This window comes from Naumovozyma dairenensis, chromosome 9 (genome assembly GCF_000227115.2).
Source record: "Naumovozyma dairenensis CBS 421 chromosome 9, complete genome".
Lineage (NCBI taxonomy): Eukaryota > Fungi > Ascomycota > Saccharomycetes > Saccharomycetales > Saccharomycetaceae > Naumovozyma > Naumovozyma dairenensis.
Genome location: NC_016487.1, coordinates 595,814 through 614,983, shown reverse-complemented (window position 1 = coordinate 614,983; position 19,170 = coordinate 595,814). Strand labels below are relative to the sequence as shown.

The following is a 19,170-nucleotide window of genomic DNA, read 5'->3' as shown; positions in this document are numbered from 1 at the left end:
GATCTCTGAATTGTGGTGGTTGTTTTTGTGAAGTCTCTCTATAACTTTCAGTTGATCTTAAAACTTTTCAATGAAGTATGAAAATCATGAGTTTTCGACTACTGCAATTTCAAAAGTTTTTTACATGATTTAGTTCTGTATAAAACATACCTTCTATATATTTTAATATTTATTTACTTTGAACCAAAAAAAGTATACTTTGCTTGACTAGCATAGCATTGCCAACAACGACAGCACGTGAGACTAAAGCATTATATTAGTTTGATATTGCGTTAAAATTGTTATTTTTATGTACCTTTAGATAACAATATCTATATGATATTATATGATTTTTTTTCTTTATTTATTTTTCCAGTCGTTTATAAATATTTTGAAACGTTATCACCATCATACAGAGTAAATGGAATATCTTCACCAACTATTGCAATTGATAGATTCTCGGTACTTAAAGTTTCGTCTTTCAAAGATTGTTTCAAAGACTCAACCCCAGTTTTAATTAATTCCTCAGGATCTTCAATTTCAATGAATTGATCAAGAACTCTTTCCAAGTATGTCTTAGCACCTTGTGAACGAGCCCCAATGGCTGACCCATATAATTCTACAGTATTCCCTGAAGGTTGGAACTCCAATAGATGAGGTCCACTATTATCATGACCAACAATCAATAGACCAACCCCATAAGGTCTTCCCCCGTAAGATTGAGTATTTTTTTGGGCTTTATCACAAAGTAAATGGCCAGCTTTCTCGACTGATAGTTTCCTGTTATAAATCAAACTTGAATAATTACATTGTTGTCTCAAATAATTACTTAGTACTCTTGCATCTGGAGCCAAACCAGCCAACGCAAGACCTAAATGTTCATCACATTTGATTATTTTCTTTTGATACGATGATAATTCATCTGCATTTCTCTTTAGTGCAACCAGGACCGCATGTTTCTTCGAACGTAGGCCGACAGTTACACTACCTTGCTTGATTGCCTCGAGGGCATATTCTACTTGGAATAATCTACCTGTAGGAGAAAATGTAACGGTATCACCATCGTAATTATTTCTGAACATTTTTCCTTTTCTATTCTTTTCTATGTATACCTTAGCCTAATCGTAATAATCTCTCTATGGCAATCACACAAATTGTTCAATTGGCTCTTAAATGAATGATCTCTTGAATTAATTGACTACTTTTACCTGGTTTCCCACCTTAAATTAGGTATTTGCCACTTTAATTTTACTTTTTTAAAACTAGTCGAACTAAACAAAATTTCAAATTTCCCATCACGTGGTATGGAAGTTAAAGAGAACAAACTTGGAAGTACAGAGGACGGTACCAAAAAGACGTTTTGGGTTAGCAGTCGGTCCATTTGTCCCTTACAGCAACTGCGATGAATATTCAATCAATAAAGGTACGTTCTACACGAATAGCAGATTATTCTGTCTTGAGTCAAATTACCTGTTTGCTAAAGTAAGTAATTTGGTGTTGGTAACAGATCAAGAATGCAATAAACAAGGTTTTTAAAAGTATTGAGGAAAATATAAAAATATGTTACAAACGTGGTTATTATCTGCTGTATATGCGACATTGGATCATATTCCGCCATTCGTATGGGATGTATTACATGTGATATCAGACATTATATTATTCTGGACACACAAATTGATTAATTATGTGAGACCGCATTCTAGAGTCGTTTATTATGAAGCCATTAAAGAACTAGATGATTGTCCATCTTACTACTCGTGGTTTACCAGTGCTAGTATGGTTGATGAGATTACTGGAGCTAATTTATGGAGACGGAATTTTTTTTCAAGAAGGTATGATTTTAATTCTGTCTTGGAACAATATTCAATATTGATTAAGGCATTGGATAATAATGATTTAGAATTAATTAAGGAGAAATTTTCAACGACGGGTCCATGTATGTTGAGGAATTTTGCTGGAATTGTAGATAAGAAATTGTTTACAAAGTCATTGATGGGGACGAAATTATTAATTGAACAATATTTGGAGAAGACTATCGATGGATTAGAGTTGTTAGATGAAGCTATGGTCCCTACGGCATTTTTCCAAAGATGTAAATTATCATTGGGGACCACAGCATTGATATTACAAGGTGGCTCATTATTTGGACTTTTCCATTTAGGTGTTATCAAAGGTTTATTGTTACAAGATTTAATGCCAAATATCATAAGCGGTAGTTCTATGGGTGCATGTGTTGCTGCTGTTTTCGGTTGTATGCCTAATGAAGAATTGGAAGAATTATTCTCTGATGATTATATTTTAAACATTATTAAAGACGATTTTGAATTATTGAAAAGTTGTGGGTATGGTAATTTGGAACAACATTTGAATTTAGGCACACTGATTCAAAATTTAATTCATCATGGCTATTCACAAGATGTTTATCTTTTCATTCAATTTGTTTTGAAATATATTATTAAAGATATAACATTTGAAGAAGCATATCAATTGACTGGGAAAGTATTCAATATAGTTATTCATCCCACTGATAAATCTTGTCCCAATTTATTAAATTATGTGACTACACCAAATATTCTTATAAGATCTGCTATTAATTGCAGCCTTGGGTCCGGCGTTATATCAGAAGGTACCAAATTATTATGCAAGAATCTAGATAATGAAATTGAATCATTTTTGACAGAGGAGAAAAATAAGACTAATCAATTTTTAACTCCAGAGAATGCAGTGAATAGTAATGAAACTGAGAGTCCATATACAAGATTGACTGAATTATTTAATGTGAACAATTTTATTGTCTCCTTGGCAAGGCCATACTTGGCTCCCCTAGTGGTAAATGACTTGAAACATGAGATTAAGACTTCGAAATACTATTATTACAAACATTATCCCGAGACAGCTAATAATATTAATTTACCAGAATTAGGTATTCCCCAATTAAATTTCACCGAGATGGAACCGCTGGCATTTAAATTTAAATATCATTTGGAAAGGAAATTGAAAAATATCACGACGTTAGAATTTCATCATAGAATGCAAGTATTAGATAATTTAGGCTTACTAAGTTCCTGGATCAAAAGATTAATCATTGATGAAAAGACACCAAGATCTGCAATCGAAATTGCTATCGTGCCACGAATGAAGAATCTCTCGATAACAAGAATCATTGAAGGTCAATTGAATAATATACCATATTGGATTAAATGTGGTGAACAAAGTACGTGGCCTGTTTTATCGTTAATAAAGACAAGATGTGCTGTGGAATTTAAGCTTGACGAGATAATCAGAGTTAGAAGGAATAAGTAAATGGTATAACGTTTGTTTGGTTTTATGTAATTATTATACATTTTTCAAGAAAAGAGGGAACGAAAGTATATATATATATATATAATCTAATAGAAAAGCTTCGTAGAGTCCTTTTCATTCAAATATAAATATTCATTTTCAATGACATGAATCTTCCCACTCAAATGATCTAATGTGGCACCACCTCTTGTAATCTTCAAAGAACCAGTAATATCTTTAGCTCTCCCAGTTTGTAAAGGTTGTAAACTCAAGACAGTTAGACTGACATGGAAACAGAATGAGATGAATCGAATTAATTCTGTAACATCTTTAGTCATTGAATAATCTAGTTTGTATAATTCAACGGAAGTCACGATGATAAGAAGACCACACTTTTTAATCAATGGTTTTAAAAAGGATTCAATAAGTTCATTTGCAGACAAGTGATCACCCATTAAAGAGAATAAGATTTCTGGTTGTTCTAATATTATAGTTGATGTGGTATCATTGGGGAATAATTTTAAAAGATTTTCAAAAATTTTAGCTTTAGGTTTACCTAATGTTTCATTCATTGTAAAATCTGTTAAGAAGTCCAAGATTTTATATGAGTTTGAATTAATTTTCAATCTATCGAATGAACTCTTGTAGAATGATTTATTATGAGCAAATGATGCTATGGTTAATGAAGAGGTTGGATTTATTGGTTTGTTATGATTTATTGTGTTGGTGGAGGATGCGGATGAGTTTAATGAATAAGAATGACCATAGATGGATGATTCCACTAGAGTGTTTATCAACCATAATGGTTGAGTAGCAGCTGTTGAGGTCAATAGCATAACGTTATGACTTTCATTTGAGCATAAATTCTTTGGGATTATTGATTGATCGCTGAAGATGGTTAAATCTTGCTTTTGAACAGCGGACATGTTGAAAGCCTTGCTAGAGTTGGTTTATTGATCTATGCTTGGTAGCACTAGGAAATAAGTCAGGGTGATTCCGATGAGCTCAAAAGAAATACGTTATTCGTTTGTAATCTGTGTATGTACAGAGGTAGATTAAAAAAGGGCTTACTAAGATTATAAACTGTCATAAATTTTTCAGTATGACATGAGATGAGATGAGCTTCGGCGCCTACGTATATGAAAAATACATACATAGCACAAAGTACTACATAATCGGATTGAATATACATATGACACATCCATCCACTAATTTATGCCTAGTATGTAAATAAATAAACTATGGGGTATCGTGTTCATCATTACTGAAGAGGAAAAAAGAATAAAGATAACCTTCTCTTTCTGGATAGTTGCGCTTATAAAATTGCACCGTCCAGTACCCATTTATGTACGTTTAAGAAGCTAGTGAGTCATCTCTTCCATAGCTAGAAAAATCAACATAGTACATAGACTCAAACCATACGTCACACACGTCTTGTATCAAGGTTGCATTCATTAAACTTTAAATATATCATATATACATTCTGTACTGTCTCCCCTCCTCTTCCCTTCGAATCTTCCCAGCAGCTTTTTGAATTTCTCCTTTCATTTTCGTTTAAAAAAAGGGCAAAAAACTAAACAAGTACGTAAACATATTTAATAGAAGAGGATACGCAAGTAAGTCAACAATTCAGGACAAGAAAAACACAAAAAATAGAGAGAGAATAGAAGGCAACCATCCATAGATTAAGCTCAGTTGACGCTAGCTTTTCACCGCTCCTTACGTCATGTCATACAGAGGTCCTATTCAAAACGATTTCAACCAGCAAGACCCAAGGTTCGCTAGACAACCATTCCCACAGCAACAGCAACAAGCACAACAATACCCACCATCATCCTACAGTTATGCTGCAAACAGACCATCACGTCCAATTCAACAGGGAGAACCATTTACTATTCAACTAAAACATCATTTTAACTCTTTCTTGGCATTCACAGACAGAATTGAATCCTTAACGACACACCCACTCTTACAACGCATTGAACCATACATCCCCACCATCTCCCGTTTCTTCATCGTCGCCACATTCTACGAGGATTCCCTTCGTATCTTGACCCAATGGTCTGATCAAGTTTTCTATCTAAACAAATGGAAGGGGATCCCCTACGTTTTCGTCCTCATGTTCTTATTGTTCATCATCATCGCTATGCCTTTAGGGTCCACGTTATTGATCGCAAGGAAACATACCGTAATCGCTACGGGTCTCTTGATTAGTTGTATCGTATTGCAAGGGGTAGTATACGGGTTGGTATCAGGATCTGCGTTCCTTTTGAGGAACATTAGTGTTATTGGTGGGTTGTTGATTGCGTTTAGTGATTCTATGGTCTCAAAAAAGATGACGTTTGGGATGTTACCTGAATTAGAGGATAAAGTGGATAAGAATAAGAGTTTCTTATTGTTAGTAGGGAGGATATTGATTGTTTTAATGTTTGTTGGGTTCACTTTTAGTAAGTCTTGGGTTACTGTGATTTTCACTATTGTTTTCACTGTATGCTTTGCTATTGGGTTTAGGATTAAATTTGCCTCGATTATGTTGGGGTTGATTTTAACTTTTTACAATGTTACTTTGAATAATTATTGGTTTTATGATTCTACGAAGAAGGATTTCTTGAAATATGAATTTTATCAAAATTTAAGTATTATTGGAGGGCTACTTTTGGTTATTAACACTGGAGCGGGTGAAATCTCTGTGGATGAAAAGAAGAAGATATATTAAGTTGTGTCGCTCATGCACGTTCTAAATCTACCTTTATACCTACCCTATATCTATATCTATATTTATTAACTTGCGTATTTATAAATTTGCTGTCACTCAGTTTTTATATATTGTGTCGCTTTCCATTTCATAATGAGTTGGAAATCCCCCGGACAGTAGGCCACTATTTTCTTGCGGGGGATACCCAACAAAGGAATTTCTTTACGTACTGCGTGCTTAATACTTATAGAGATAGAGAAAGAGAAAGGGAGTATAAGTTTAATGAGAGTTAGTTCATACGACACGAACAAGATTAGACAGGACTAAACTAGACTAGACTAGACCAGATATTATACGAAATACTTACTGGTATAACAATCAACTGAGCATTAAAGCAACGTAGAAAGAAAACTACGGAAGCAAAGAGAGAGAGACACACACGGTTTTACGTCAATAATGGGTGGTATATTAAAGAACCCTTTACCAAAGGAACAATTAAACAAAGACGATCCTTCAATAACTGAATTCAGGAAACAAGTCCTGAAAAATACCCAACTAAATGCCCGTCTAGCCAAAGATTCTCAAGCATATAAACAACAGCAACAAAAGGCAGAAGCAGTACTACTTCAGCAACAACAACATATCAGTCAATTCACACCAAAAGATACTATCTCTTTGAAACACGAACAGGATGAAAGATTACAATGGAACCAGAAAAATTTGAATGAGAATGAAATTACGAAACAACAATTCCAAGATATTCATATCGATGAACCAAAGACTCCCTATCAAGGTGCTGTGGACCCCGCGGGGGAATATTATAGAGTTGATGAAGATGATTTGGCTGATGATAAGGCATTTAATGGAAATGGGATAACAAATATAAACCCTGGTGATGATGATGATTTTAATGATTTCTCGTTGGGTGAACCGGAATTTAAAATCGATCAAACGGGGGGTCAATTTGATGGAGATGATAGAATTGAAGAAGAACATGTCTCAATGAAACAAGATGATGATGGGAATCAAAATGATGAAAATGTGAACGATGATGACGACGAAGCTGCAGAAAAGGAAGCTAAACATAGACGATTCGAAGAAATGAGGAAAAAACATTATAATTTGAAAGAAGTGTTTAAGAGTGGAAAACTGCATGAACATGATAATGCTTTTAACGACAATGATGATGATGATGATGATGGTGAAGAACTCGATGACCAAGAGTAAGAAGAACAACTATGAAATAATGAAACTAACATAAAAACAAAAAAATTAGAAAATTAAAATGTCAACTTGAAAAAATTTAACCAATGATTTAGTAAAAATGGTTCCGCATTATATATATATATATTTTCCTTTTACCTTTTCCTTTTCATTTTCTCTCATTCTCTATATATATACATATACTATTAATAATGATAATTCTTTCAGATGAAAGTTATAATATTAGTTGACTATATCAATCTTATGTTTTGTGTTGAAAACTTTTTGAAAGATCAGATCAGTTTAACAATTATACTGAACGGCGTATTATACATTAATAACTTTGAACACATTAAAAGAGAGGTAATGTTATGCTTCCAAGACGCTGGTATTACCTACATATTTTTATGTAGAAAGTCTTAACCCTTTGCAATAACCACACAGATGCTCAAATCGCTCACTATCTCAATGATACTTGTATAATACACGTATATATGGAATAAAATGGTTTGGTTACGTAATAAGATCGTTTGATAAGGCTGCCGCCAACATAATCAATAGAACCGATGACCTTTACTTTTTTTCCAAGTACATAGTATAAAGATGGAGGGATCAAAGATTATATATGATGGATAATATGTCTATATATGCGAGCCACTATATAGACAGTTATAAAGTCATACTGAATTCAGTCTACTGCTTAAACTGTTCATCAGACTACACAATTGACTACTTGGCTTAAATGAAGACCACTATGTGGTAGATAATATTGTGTGTCGTGGGGAATTTCCAAAACGGCGAAAAATAGTTGAAAATTTTTTGTTAGTGGAAATTCAAATCTCGAAACTTACAAAGTAGGCTCATCGCATTTTCACTAGAAGAAGAAAGACATGCAATAAACAAGAACGAAACGTTGATTGCATTGCATCAAAAAAGTGAAAATCTTTCCCAGTTTTTAAAAAATAATATCAATTAATTATGCCTCCTAAAAGAAAAACTTCAGTTGAAAATCAAGGTGATATATCAACATCCTCTACAAACAAACCGTTAAAGAAGAAAACCAAGCATGGTAAACAAGGACAAGGACAGGCAATTAAAGCTAAAAAGAATAACGTAAAGAAGACAATCAAGGTATTATCCAAGACTTTAAATTACTCTCTATGTATACCAACAAGTGTCATTTCAAATTGTACCAATTTGGAACAAATAACCTACACCATTTACCAAATTGCTAAAGCTGCTACATTTTTCAATGCAGGTGAAATTATCATCCTGGATCTTACTTCACCACCTAACACTGATGATACACAACTGAAGACAAAGAAAAAAAGCACCACCAAATTATCTGATTCCATGTTAATTGCGTCATTATTACAATATTTTGTCACACCGCCATATCTAGTAAATTCAGTGTTCAAGAAACAATATAGACAATATTTCCACGAAGCTTCTAAATTACCAAGATTATCTGCCTTACCATTTATGAGATATCTAGACCATGGAGAAGGAAATGACAATCATCGTTATAGAGAAGGACTTGCAATTAGAATGACAAAACCAGGGAAAATCTCCACATCAAATAAGAAAGAATTCAAACAAACTAAATTCATTAATATAGGTAAAGATATCAATTTAGAATTAAAATCTCAATTGGTACCAATCAACGTCAGAGTCACCGTGGATACTATAGAGAAAAGAGTTGTTTCACCAGAAGAAGCGTACGGAGATTTCGTGGGAGCTCAAGCTTCATATGGCTATCATGTTAGAATTGCTAAATCATTTGGTGATATTTTCACTCACTGTGCCTTCCGTAATGGATATTCACAATCTGTGTGGATCAATAGTGGTGATTATTATTATAATGAATCATTAAAGAAATACATGAAAATTGATTCTAAAATACCAACAATTTCTAAAATCATTACAGGGTCCGCTACGGAAGACGCCACTAAGAAAGTCGATGCTGCAAACTTGTTAATGGTTTATGGTAAGTGGGATCATATTAAACAAAGTTTCAACGCGTCAAAGGATCAATTTGAAGGTTGTGAAGGTGCGCAAGATTTCTTCGATGGACAATTTGAATTACCAGGAATGGTACCTCAAGGGAATGTTCCAATACAGGATGCATGTATGATTTCATTGTCTTCCATACAGGCGCTTATATAGACGCGCTTTCTCTGTCTATCTTTCTCTCAATAAAAATCAGGCTTACATAAACATATAAATATATTTGTGATTGTATGTGATAAAGTAAACATGTATAATAATAATAATTCATTGAAGTGATTTACTGTCACTTTACTGCGTCACACCGTTTGAAATGATATTCCACCATTTTTTCTATTTTGAAAAATTCCAAATTTTCACGAAAATTTTTTTTCACGTTGAAAATTTCAAGTTTTCTTAGTAGTGAGAAATACAGAGAGAGACAGAGTAATGGATGGACCAGAGAAAGATACACAGACATCTAAGGTAGAGAGGGAGAAAGGTTAAGGATACTCTGAATCTGTGCGTATTAACACTATACAAATTAAGAATTGGAATTCTTAGAAGAAAGTCACCTTTTCATATATTAGAGCATTGCCATCTTCCACCGAAAAATAGGATTTATTGAACAATAGCAGCAACACGAAGAAGAAATAAAAAGCTCATTGCCCAATACACAACATGTCTCGTTTTTTCGCATCCAACTATGAATATGAATCAGGAACGTCATCTGAAGAAGAAGATTTATTATCCTCCTCATCTGAGGAAGAACTATTACTAGGATCCTCCTCCGGTGAAGAATCCGATGATTCCTTCTTCAATGAATCTGAAGAAGCAGCTCAAGAATCAGATTATGAAACTGATGATTCTGAAGGCAAACCATATGGTCCAGATTGGTTTAAAAAATCTGAGTTTAGAAAAGCTGGTCCCTCTGGAGGTGCTGGTAATAAGTTTTTGAAAGGTTCCAATTATCCTGGTTCCTCAGATGAAGATTTAAGTGATGATGAAGGTAGGAAAGTGGTTAAATCTGCCAAAGAAAAATTATTGGATGAAATGCAAGCCGTTTATGATAATATTGAAACCGCTGAAATGTCTGAAGATTGGGTTTCCATCTTAAACGAATTCGATACCATTACTCGTCTATTAGTTAGAGCTCATCAACAAAATATGGGTACTCCATCTTTGTTCATAAAAGTTGTTGCTCAAGTCGAAGATTTGGTATCCTCATCTGACTTGAATGAAATTAAAAATAAAGCAGTTGCAAGAGCATTCAATACTATAAAGCAAAGAGCAAGAAAGGTGGCTAGAGAAAATGAAGATCTATTAAATAAATTCAGAGAAGATCCAGAAGCTTTCGAAAAGGAAACTACCGTTGACTTGGAATCATCTTTAGATACAGGCATGTTTGGCGCTCCCAAACCAGCTACCCTGGCATCCATTGCCTCTGCTACTTCAGAAGTTAGTTTCTTCACCACATTACGTATTGTCATGGATTCAAGAGGGAAAAAGAACGTTAACCAACAAGATTTATTGAGAACTCTAGAAGAATTATTAGTTATGGCTAAAAATCCATTTGAATCCATCATGGCTTATTTGACTTTGATTCCATTACGATTCGATGTTTCATCTACTTTATCATATCAACCAATTGAACAATGGAAGGCATCGTACAACGATATCATTAGTCTAATGAACATTTTAGATGAAAACCGTACCACTTATCAAGTTTCAGAATTGGCCATCCCAACCGACTCCATTGAAGATGAACCAACTGCTGATTCCAACGGTGTTAAGAAGATCCTTGGTTCCTTATTTTCATTTGTTGAAAGATTAGATGAAGAATTTAAAAAATCATTATTAAACATCGATCCACATTCTAGTGATTATTTATTCCGTTTGAAAGATGAACAATCCATTTACAACTTGATACTAAGAAGTCAATTATACTTGGAGGCTACTTTACCTCAAGATGAACAAGAAAAGTTATTAGCACGTCCATTCATTAAGAGATTAGATCACATTTATTATAAATCAGAAAAATTAATTACAAAGATGGAATCATCTGCATGGAAATCAGTTTCTGCTTCTCATTATTCATCTAATTTCATTGCTCAACCAGAAACCATTGATAACGAATATATTACCAAATTGGTCACAACTTTATCACAAGTCCTTTCCAAAAATACTGACGGAGCTCTCCGTAAACGTGCTGCATTATATAACATTTATTACCATGCCTTAAACATTGATTTCTATCAAGCTAAGGATATGTTATTATCTACTAATGTACAAGCTAACATTAATACTTCCGATCCATCTTTACAAATTTTATTCAACAGAGTTGTTGTTCAATTAGGTTTGTCTGCATTCAAGGCTTGTTTAATTGAAGAATGTCATCAAGTTCTAAACGAATTATTATCTGCTTCCCATTTAAGAGAAATTCTTGGTCAACAAACTTTACAAAGAGTAACCTCTACAGGCGATGATCGTGAAAAGCAATGTCTACCCTACCATCAGCATATAAACTTAGACTTAATTGATGTCGTCTTCATGACATGTTCATTATTGATTGAAATTCCACAAATGACCGCATTTTATTCAGGTATTAAAGTTAAAAGAATCCCATATTCTCAAAAATCAATTCGTCGTGCATTAGAATATTACGATAAGGCAAGTTTCCAAGGTCCACCAGAAACTTCAAGAGATTATATCTTATTTGCAGCTAAAGCTATGCAAAAGGGTGACTGGCAAAAATCTGTTGCATACTTGAAAGATATTAAAGCTTGGAATTTATTACCAAATGTTGACACTGTCTTAGAAAATTTGACTGAAAGAGTTCAAGTAGAATCATTAAAGACTTATTTCTTTACTTACAAGAGATTTTATTCAAGCTTCTCTGTTAAGAAATTGGCTGATTTATTCAACTTGCCAGAAGATAAAATTATAATGGTTTTGGATACTACTATTTCTAACTTGGATATAAACGCCAAGTTTAATGAAGATAAGACTATATTAGTTATTGAAAAGGGTGATGAAATCACAAAATTAGAAGAAGTTGCCTTGAAGTTGAACAAAGAAGTCAAAATTGTAAAAGAGCGTCTGAATCCATCAAACAACCATCGTTAGAGGGAAAGTTTCTTCAATTCCCATAGCTTAAAAACCAACACAAAATTTAAGAACAAAATTTTAAGGCACCATAACGTGAATAATACTAATAGTAATAAAAAGAAAGAATCAAAGGAAACCATGTAGTGGATGCGTTTACCTTCATGTGTAGATAAAGAAAAAATAACGGTTACTTATATATCTGTATACTAATAACCTAATACTTATTTTAAAACAAAAAATACAATACAATTTCAATAAAGTTCGTAAAAATATAAACACTATTTACAATATAGACTATCTTTAGAAGAGACTTCTATATGAAAATCTCATATATATCATGTTTTCTCCCTTTATTCCTTATTATACTGGAGAATGTCACAAGTTTATTTATTTAGTGGCTGCGTAAATAGTGTGTCGTTTTTGATGATACGATTATTTTTTTTTGCAAAATTTTTCAAAAATAAATTTAAAGGTTTTTGAAGAAAAACAAAACAGCAGGTAGGCAATATTTTGATTTACGTGATGTGAAATAATCAACAGCAACACCAAAAATTTAATTGGAGCAGAGGTTGCTAGACAATTAATTGATTGGGAACAATACGAATTGTCTTATAAACGTTGATTTTATTTGGACCTTAAAATAGCATTCGTTACCAAGTATTGGAAATTGTTTGCATTCAATACATTAAATCGATGTCCGCACTATCAAACGAAATTAATACTACATTATTGAATGTCCTTCAAGGATTTTCGTCGCCAAACAATGAAATACGTGCTGCTGCTGAAAAGACACTGAGTCAAAATTGGATTACTGCACAAAATATTCAATTGTTATTGGTTTTCTTATCGGAACAAGCCGCATATTCTCAAGATCCTACGACTGCTGCATTATCTGCTGTCTTATTTAGAAAATTAGCATTGAAGGCTCCTCCTGATTCTAAAGTACTAATCATTGCTAAAAACATCACTCATATTGAAAAGGAAACTTTAATTCAAATTCGTACTACACTATTGAAGGGGTTTGTTTCTGAAAGACCAAATTCAATCAGACATAAATTATCGGATGCAATTGCCGAATGTGCACAAGAGGACTTACCAGAATGGCCAGAATTACTTCAAGCTATGGTTGGAACATTGAAAAGTCCTGATCCAAATTTCAGAGAATCAAGTTTTAGAATTTTATCATCCGTTCCACATTTAATCAACAATGTTGATGTTAATAGCATTTTACCAATCTTCCAATCAGGTTTCTCGGACCCGGAAGATAATGTTAAAATTGCAGCCGTTACTGCATTCGTCGGTTACTTCAAGCAACTACCAAAAGAACATTGGGCAAAATTAGGTATCTTATTACCAAGCTTATTAAACAGCCTTCCAAAATTCTTAGATGACGGTAAAGATGATGCATTGGCTTCAGTTTTAGAATCATTGATTGAACTAGTAGAATTAGCTCCTAAATTGTTTAAAGATATGTTTAATGAAATAATACAATTTTCCGATATGGTTATCAAAAACACCGATTTAGAAACTCAAGCTAGAACAACTGCTCTAGAATTGTTGACTGTATTCAGTGAGAATGCTCCTCAAATGTGTAAATCCAATCCAAATTATGGTCAATATATTATCATGAATACTCTATTAATGATGACCGAGGTTTCCCAAGATGATGAAGATGCCGTAGAATGGAGAGAAGCTGATGATACTGATGACGAAGAAGAAGTTACCTATGACCAAGCACGCCAAGCCCTAGATCGTGTTTCATTAAGGCTTGGTGGTGCCTATTTAGCCCCACCGTTATTTCAATATATTCAGCAAATGTTGTCTTCTTCTCAATGGAGAGAACGTTATGCAGCTTTAATGGCACTTTCCTCAGCAGCTGAAGGTTGTGAAGACGTATTGAAATCAGAAATTCCAAAAATATTGGATTTAGTTCTACCTTTGATCAATGACCCTCATCCAAGAGTCCAATATGGTTGTTGTAACGTTCTAGGTCAGATATCCACTGATTTCCAACCAGTAATTCAAGAAACATCTCATGATAGAATTCTGCCTGCATTGATTTCTAAGTTAAATTCTAACTCTCTGGAAAGAGTTCAAACACACGCAGCTGCTGCATTGGTCAATTTCTCAGAACATGCTCAAGATTCCATTCTAGAACCTTATTTGGACAGCTTGTTAACAAGTCTTTTAACATTATTACAAAGCAATAAATTATATGTCCAAGAACAAGCTTTAACTACTATCGCGTTCATTGCTGATGCCGCCAGTGTTAAATTCATTAAATATTACGACACACTGATGCCATTATTATTAAACGTTTTGAAAATGAATTCAGGGAACGAAAATGGCATCTTAAAAGGTAAATGTATTGAATGTGCGACTTTGATTGCTTTAGCTGTTGGTAAAGAAAAATTCATGGAACACTCACAGGATTTAATTAATTTATTAATTCTGCATCAAGATTCCTGTACTGAAGATGATGATCCTGTGAAAGCATATTTAGAACAAGGTTGGAGTAGGATTTGTCGTATCTTAGGAGAAGATTTTATTCCATTATTACCTATTGTCCTACCCCCATTATTAGAGTCAGCTAAGGCTACTCAAGATGTTAGTTTAATTGAGGAAGAAGAAGCTGCCAATTTCCAACAATATATGGATTGGGACGTTGTTCAAATTCAAGGTAAGCACATTGCCATTCATACATCTTTATTAGATGACAAAGTTTCCGCCATGGAATTATTACAAGTATATTGTACTGTATTAAAAAATCATTTTGCCGCCTATGTTAACGAAATTATGAACGAGATTGCTGTCCCATCAATTGATTTCTATCTACATGATGGTGTTCGTGCTACAGGTGCAACTTTGATTCCAATTCTGCTAACGTCTATTACTTCTACAGTTGGTACTGGAAATGAGGAAGTTCTTCAATTATGGAACAATGCTTCCAAGAAATTGATTGCAGGGATTATTTCGGAACCAATGCCTGAAATCACTCAAATATATCATAACTCACTAAGTGATTGTATGATGATAATGGGTAAGAATTGTTTGAGTGATGTAGAATTAGATAAATATACCCAGGGTGTCCAAACTAATCTTGCTGATATTTTTGAAAGAGTTAGTAGACGTCATAATGAAGATGATGAATATAACGAAGATGTTGATGATGATCTTGACGGCTACACAGATGAAGATTTATTAGATGAAATTAATAAATCAATTTCTACCGTTTTTAAAACACAAGGAGAAAGATATTTGCCATATGTTCAAAGACTTTGGCCAACAATAATTGACTATTTAGGTCAAGATGAAATCATTCTATCACTTTTTGCTTTAGTTGCAATTGGTGATTTGATTAATGTATATGGTGAACTAACGGCTAGTTTGAAAGATAGTTTCATTGGAAAAGTGAAAGCTTGTCTATTGTCTCCAGAGCCAAGCATCCGTCAAGCAGCTGCATACGTTGTTGGTGTTTGTGCACAATCTGCTCCTGTAGTATATCGCGATGATTGTCTCTCTTCATTAGATGTCCTTTATAAAGTAGTTGGTATCCCAGATGCTAAATCTACTGAAAACACGACTGCTACTGAGAATGCAAGTTCGGCAATCGGTAAAATACTTACAGCTTATGGGTCTGACTTCCCAGATATTAGTTCCTATGTTCAAAATTGGGTTAAAACATTACCTACAATTGAAGATTACGAAGCTGCTGCATCCAATTATAAAACGTTACAGTTATTAATAGAGAACAACTCGCCAACTGTTTGTGATTCTTCAATGATTCCAACAATTGTTGATCATGTTGTGCAAGCCCTTGTCAAGCGTTCTATTAGTGGAACCACGGCCACTGAGGTTGTGGATTCTACTAAAAAGTTACTGGGAACACTACCTCCAAATGATGCTATGGGCATTTTACAAAAGTATCCATCGCCGTATATGGAAACAATTCAACAGTGGTTTTCTTGAAGGTTCATTTTGAGAACTTCAAACAACTGCCCCGCATTTCTTGCAACAAATGATGATGAAGGTAACAAGAAAAAATAATATTGTAATCTATACATAAAATAATCACCTTCCCTAACAGAAATTAGGGAAGGTAATAAATAAATTTATTTTGTTTAAAAAAAATCGCATAATTATACTTTATTATTATACGTTTGCTACTTGTGAAGCTTTTTCCACTATGAATTATCAACAACGTTTGACAATCACGAGTAGGCTTCACATGTTCCGTTAGATAAGTTTTCAGATAAAGATCTCCATGCTAACTCTGGTTTAAGTCGCAAAGCATAATTCTGTTGTTTATGTGCCAATATAGTTCACTTAATACTATTATAATAGATCAATATAAAGAGATAAATTAAGATATGGTACCGTACACCCCGAAGGTTATATCTCTGAATAATGGCTCCCAAAACACATCCTTATCCATTAACAGATGAGTTACTAAATTTAGCTTAGTCCATAATGTACTTCATTGACTGAACGTATGTAAACAGATGTGATTTTCATAAATAAAATAACTTATTTTTTTTTGTTTTATTTAAAACTACATAAGATAGAAGACATAAAAGTAAAATACTTTCTTTTTACAGTATTTAAACTAAGACGAAACCAAGACCAGCGACCAAAGAAACGGTCACGAAGGAAGAGATTAAGACTTGAGCAAAATTCAACTTAGCGTTGACATTACCAGCATTCGAACTTGAGGAGGATGTGGAAGAAGAGGATGAGGATGAGGATGAGGAAGCGGAAGAACCAGAAGCCCTAGAAGAACCAGAAGAACCAGAGGAACGGGAAGAGGCAGTAGCCCTATTAGCGTTAGATGTGGATTTGGAAGCAGAGGAACCGTATGCATAAGTTGCAGAGGCAGATGGACTCTTAGTACCAGCACTACCAATTTGACTCAAAGCAGTAGCACAACCAGCTTGAGTTGTAGCAGATTGTAAAGTAGCGGAACCGCTGAAGTCACAATCACTCTTAGAACCACCGTTAGCTTCGTAATACAAGTTTAAGACGAAGTCTAACTGTTCTTTGGAAGAACAGAAAGAGTAAGCACCATATTCACCTGAAGTACCGTTCTTGGAGATACCGTCACAAGAGATCTCACCACAGACATAATCGAACAAATCTTGGTAATCTTCTTCATCAACATCGTCTGCAACGACACAACCAAGAGAGGCATCCATACAAGAACATAGGTTTTTGTCTGGGGTTGGTGGTAAGTTAGTAGCGACGTTCCATTTGGCGAAGTTGGTTGGGCAAGCTAAAGAGGTAGAAGATGCAGTATAGGACGCGGTGTTAGCAGAAGTTGGAGAAATGCTGTGAATTTCTTTGGAGTAGTTATTGAAATCATCTAGTGTCTTAACATCATCACCGTCAATACTAACTAAACCGTACTTATTAGTTTCTTCGAAGTACATGTACACAATACCACCAGACCAAACATCAGTCATATTATCACCATATAAAGCTTGAACTTCAGTGAATAATCTTGGTCTAACTTCATTACAACCATATTCAGAGAAGAAAAGTGGGACGGAAATGTTAGCGAATTCCTTAGTTCTATCTTCGTAACCAGAAGTCTTGAAATCGGAATTACCACACCATTCGTACATGTTAATACCATAGAAATCAGCCTTGACATCATCATCACCGCAAGCGAAATAATCAGCAATGGCAACTCTAGTGTCAGCGTCATCATTAGAAGAATAACCAACTGGGATGGATCTGTAATTTTGATCGGCAATATATTTCTTGGTATCTCTGACAGCTGCCTTAACGAAAGCAGAAGCATCAGTATTAGTACTGTTATTGGTAACCTCATTACCAGCAAAGAACCCTAAGACATTAGTGTAGTTGGCGAATAAATCAACGACGGATTTATAACGGTCGAACAACTCAAGATCCCAAGATGGAGAATCTCTGTTGATGGACTCGTCTGGAGCAGACAAATCTGCAATAAGGTAGATACCAGCATCGTTAAGAGCTTGCATACATTCTGAATGGTCTAATGATGTGTTCACAGAATAAACACGGATGACATTAGTGTCTAGTTGTTGTAGGTATGGGATATCTCTTGAACAACTCGAGAAATCGGCCAATCTATCGTTAATAGTATCGCCTGAGGTAGCGTTAGCTGTGTCAGCTTGGTAAGCAACACCTCTCATATAAAATTGAGAACCATTATTGGAAAAGAAGAATTTGTTACCAACAATTTCAATGGCTGGTAGATCATCAGCAGTTGCGAAGCCTGCCAATAAAGATGTGGCGGCCACTGTAGTTAAAGTCTTCAACAACATGGTACTTGAGAGACAATCAATAGTTTTTGCTTTTATCGAGCTAATACCTCCGAAAAGGATACAATAATAAGAAAGACGTAAATTCAAGAACAACCTTTAAATAAAGAAAATGTTGTTGAAGGACAGAACGGATTGTCTGTTTGTTCGATTTTATTTTTAACCATGGAGAAATATATTGTTTATTTCCTTTTTGGGAAGAGCAAAAAGCAATACACTTAAAGTGAAAAAAAAACATGCCACGAGCCAAGCCATCAATTGTGCAAAGAAATGGCAGCAGGACACGACGCGAGGTCTCGATCACTAAGGAGTGTCATTTCTTTTTCTCCCGTTCTCCCTCGAAATTCGTTCACGCGTCCTTCTTTCTTTTTTTTCTTCAAAAGTTTTCTCGAGGCACCTTCCGATCACGTGCCAAGTCTCCTGAAATCTGTAGGCACGTGGCAAATGGCTTTAACGCGTCCCTCAGACGTTATGTCACAAATTCTTGTAAATGTAAAGGTAAATAAATGTACGTTACCAAACTTCAAGGTAAAATGTAGTTCATAGCAAGCGTACGTATGCTGTGGGAGATATAAGTATATGTAACATATATGCTGTATATTATGTTGAGGAATA

At 34.4% G+C, this 19,170-nt stretch overlaps 9 protein-coding genes across 9 annotated transcripts; 6 read left to right on the top strand and 3 right to left on the bottom strand.

Annotated features, from left to right (window-relative positions):
• Positions 1–359: 359 nt before the first annotated feature.
• On the bottom strand, positions 360–1,061 carry PRE5 (proteasome core particle subunit alpha 6; the record flags this gene model as incomplete). Its single annotated transcript, XM_003672027.1, has 1 exon — positions 360–1,061. One exon carries the CDS (start codon positions 1,059–1,061, stop codon positions 360–362), a length of 702 nt encoding a protein of 233 aa, XP_003672075.1.
• Positions 1,062–1,539: 478 nt separating this feature from the next.
• TGL3 (bifunctional triglyceride lipase/lysophosphatidylethanolamine acyltransferase) lies at positions 1,540–3,282 on the top strand (the record flags this gene model as incomplete). The annotated part of the gene is made up of 1 exon (XM_003672026.1): positions 1,540–3,282. One exon carries the CDS (start codon positions 1,540–1,542, stop codon positions 3,280–3,282), a length of 1,743 nt encoding a protein of 580 aa, XP_003672074.1.
• An 86-nt stretch (positions 3,283–3,368) lies between these two features.
• ELP6 (Elongator subunit ELP6) lies at positions 3,369–4,187 on the bottom strand (the record flags this gene model as incomplete). Its single annotated transcript, XM_003672025.1, has 1 exon — positions 3,369–4,187. The coding sequence occupies one exon, from the start codon at positions 4,185–4,187 to the stop codon at positions 3,369–3,371; it is 819 nt and encodes a 272-aa protein (XP_003672073.1).
• Positions 4,188–4,987: 800 nt separating this feature from the next.
• NDAI0I02610 (uncharacterized protein) lies at positions 4,988–5,977 on the top strand (the record flags this gene model as incomplete). Its single annotated transcript, XM_003672024.1, has 1 exon — positions 4,988–5,977. One exon carries the CDS (start codon positions 4,988–4,990, stop codon positions 5,975–5,977), a length of 990 nt encoding a protein of 329 aa, XP_003672072.1.
• Positions 5,978–6,412: 435 nt separating this feature from the next.
• GLC8 (PP1-complex regulatory subunit GLC8) lies at positions 6,413–7,183 on the top strand (the record flags this gene model as incomplete). Its single annotated transcript, XM_003672023.1, has 1 exon — positions 6,413–7,183. One exon carries the CDS (start codon positions 6,413–6,415, stop codon positions 7,181–7,183), a length of 771 nt encoding a protein of 256 aa, XP_003672071.1.
• Positions 7,184–8,137: 954 nt separating this feature from the next.
• UPA2 (putative methyltransferase) lies at positions 8,138–9,325 on the top strand (the record flags this gene model as incomplete). Its single annotated transcript, XM_003672022.1, has 1 exon — positions 8,138–9,325. The coding sequence occupies one exon, from the start codon at positions 8,138–8,140 to the stop codon at positions 9,323–9,325; it is 1,188 nt and encodes a 395-aa protein (XP_003672070.1).
• A 501-nt stretch (positions 9,326–9,826) lies between these two features.
• NIP1 (translation initiation factor eIF3 core subunit c) lies at positions 9,827–12,271 on the top strand (the record flags this gene model as incomplete). The annotated part of the gene is made up of 1 exon (XM_003672021.1): positions 9,827–12,271. One exon carries the CDS (start codon positions 9,827–9,829, stop codon positions 12,269–12,271), a length of 2,445 nt encoding a protein of 814 aa, XP_003672069.1.
• Positions 12,272–12,946: 675 nt separating this feature from the next.
• On the top strand, positions 12,947–16,222 carry PSE1 (importin PSE1; the record flags this gene model as incomplete). Its single annotated transcript, XM_003672020.1, has 1 exon — positions 12,947–16,222. One exon carries the CDS (start codon positions 12,947–12,949, stop codon positions 16,220–16,222), a length of 3,276 nt encoding a protein of 1,091 aa, XP_003672068.1.
• A 632-nt stretch (positions 16,223–16,854) lies between these two features.
• On the bottom strand, positions 16,855–18,558 carry GAS1 (1,3-beta-glucanosyltransferase GAS1; the record flags this gene model as incomplete). Its single annotated transcript, XM_003672019.1, has 1 exon — positions 16,855–18,558. The coding sequence occupies one exon, from the start codon at positions 18,556–18,558 to the stop codon at positions 16,855–16,857; it is 1,704 nt and encodes a 567-aa protein (XP_003672067.1).
• Between the last annotated feature and the right edge of the window lie 612 nt (positions 18,559–19,170).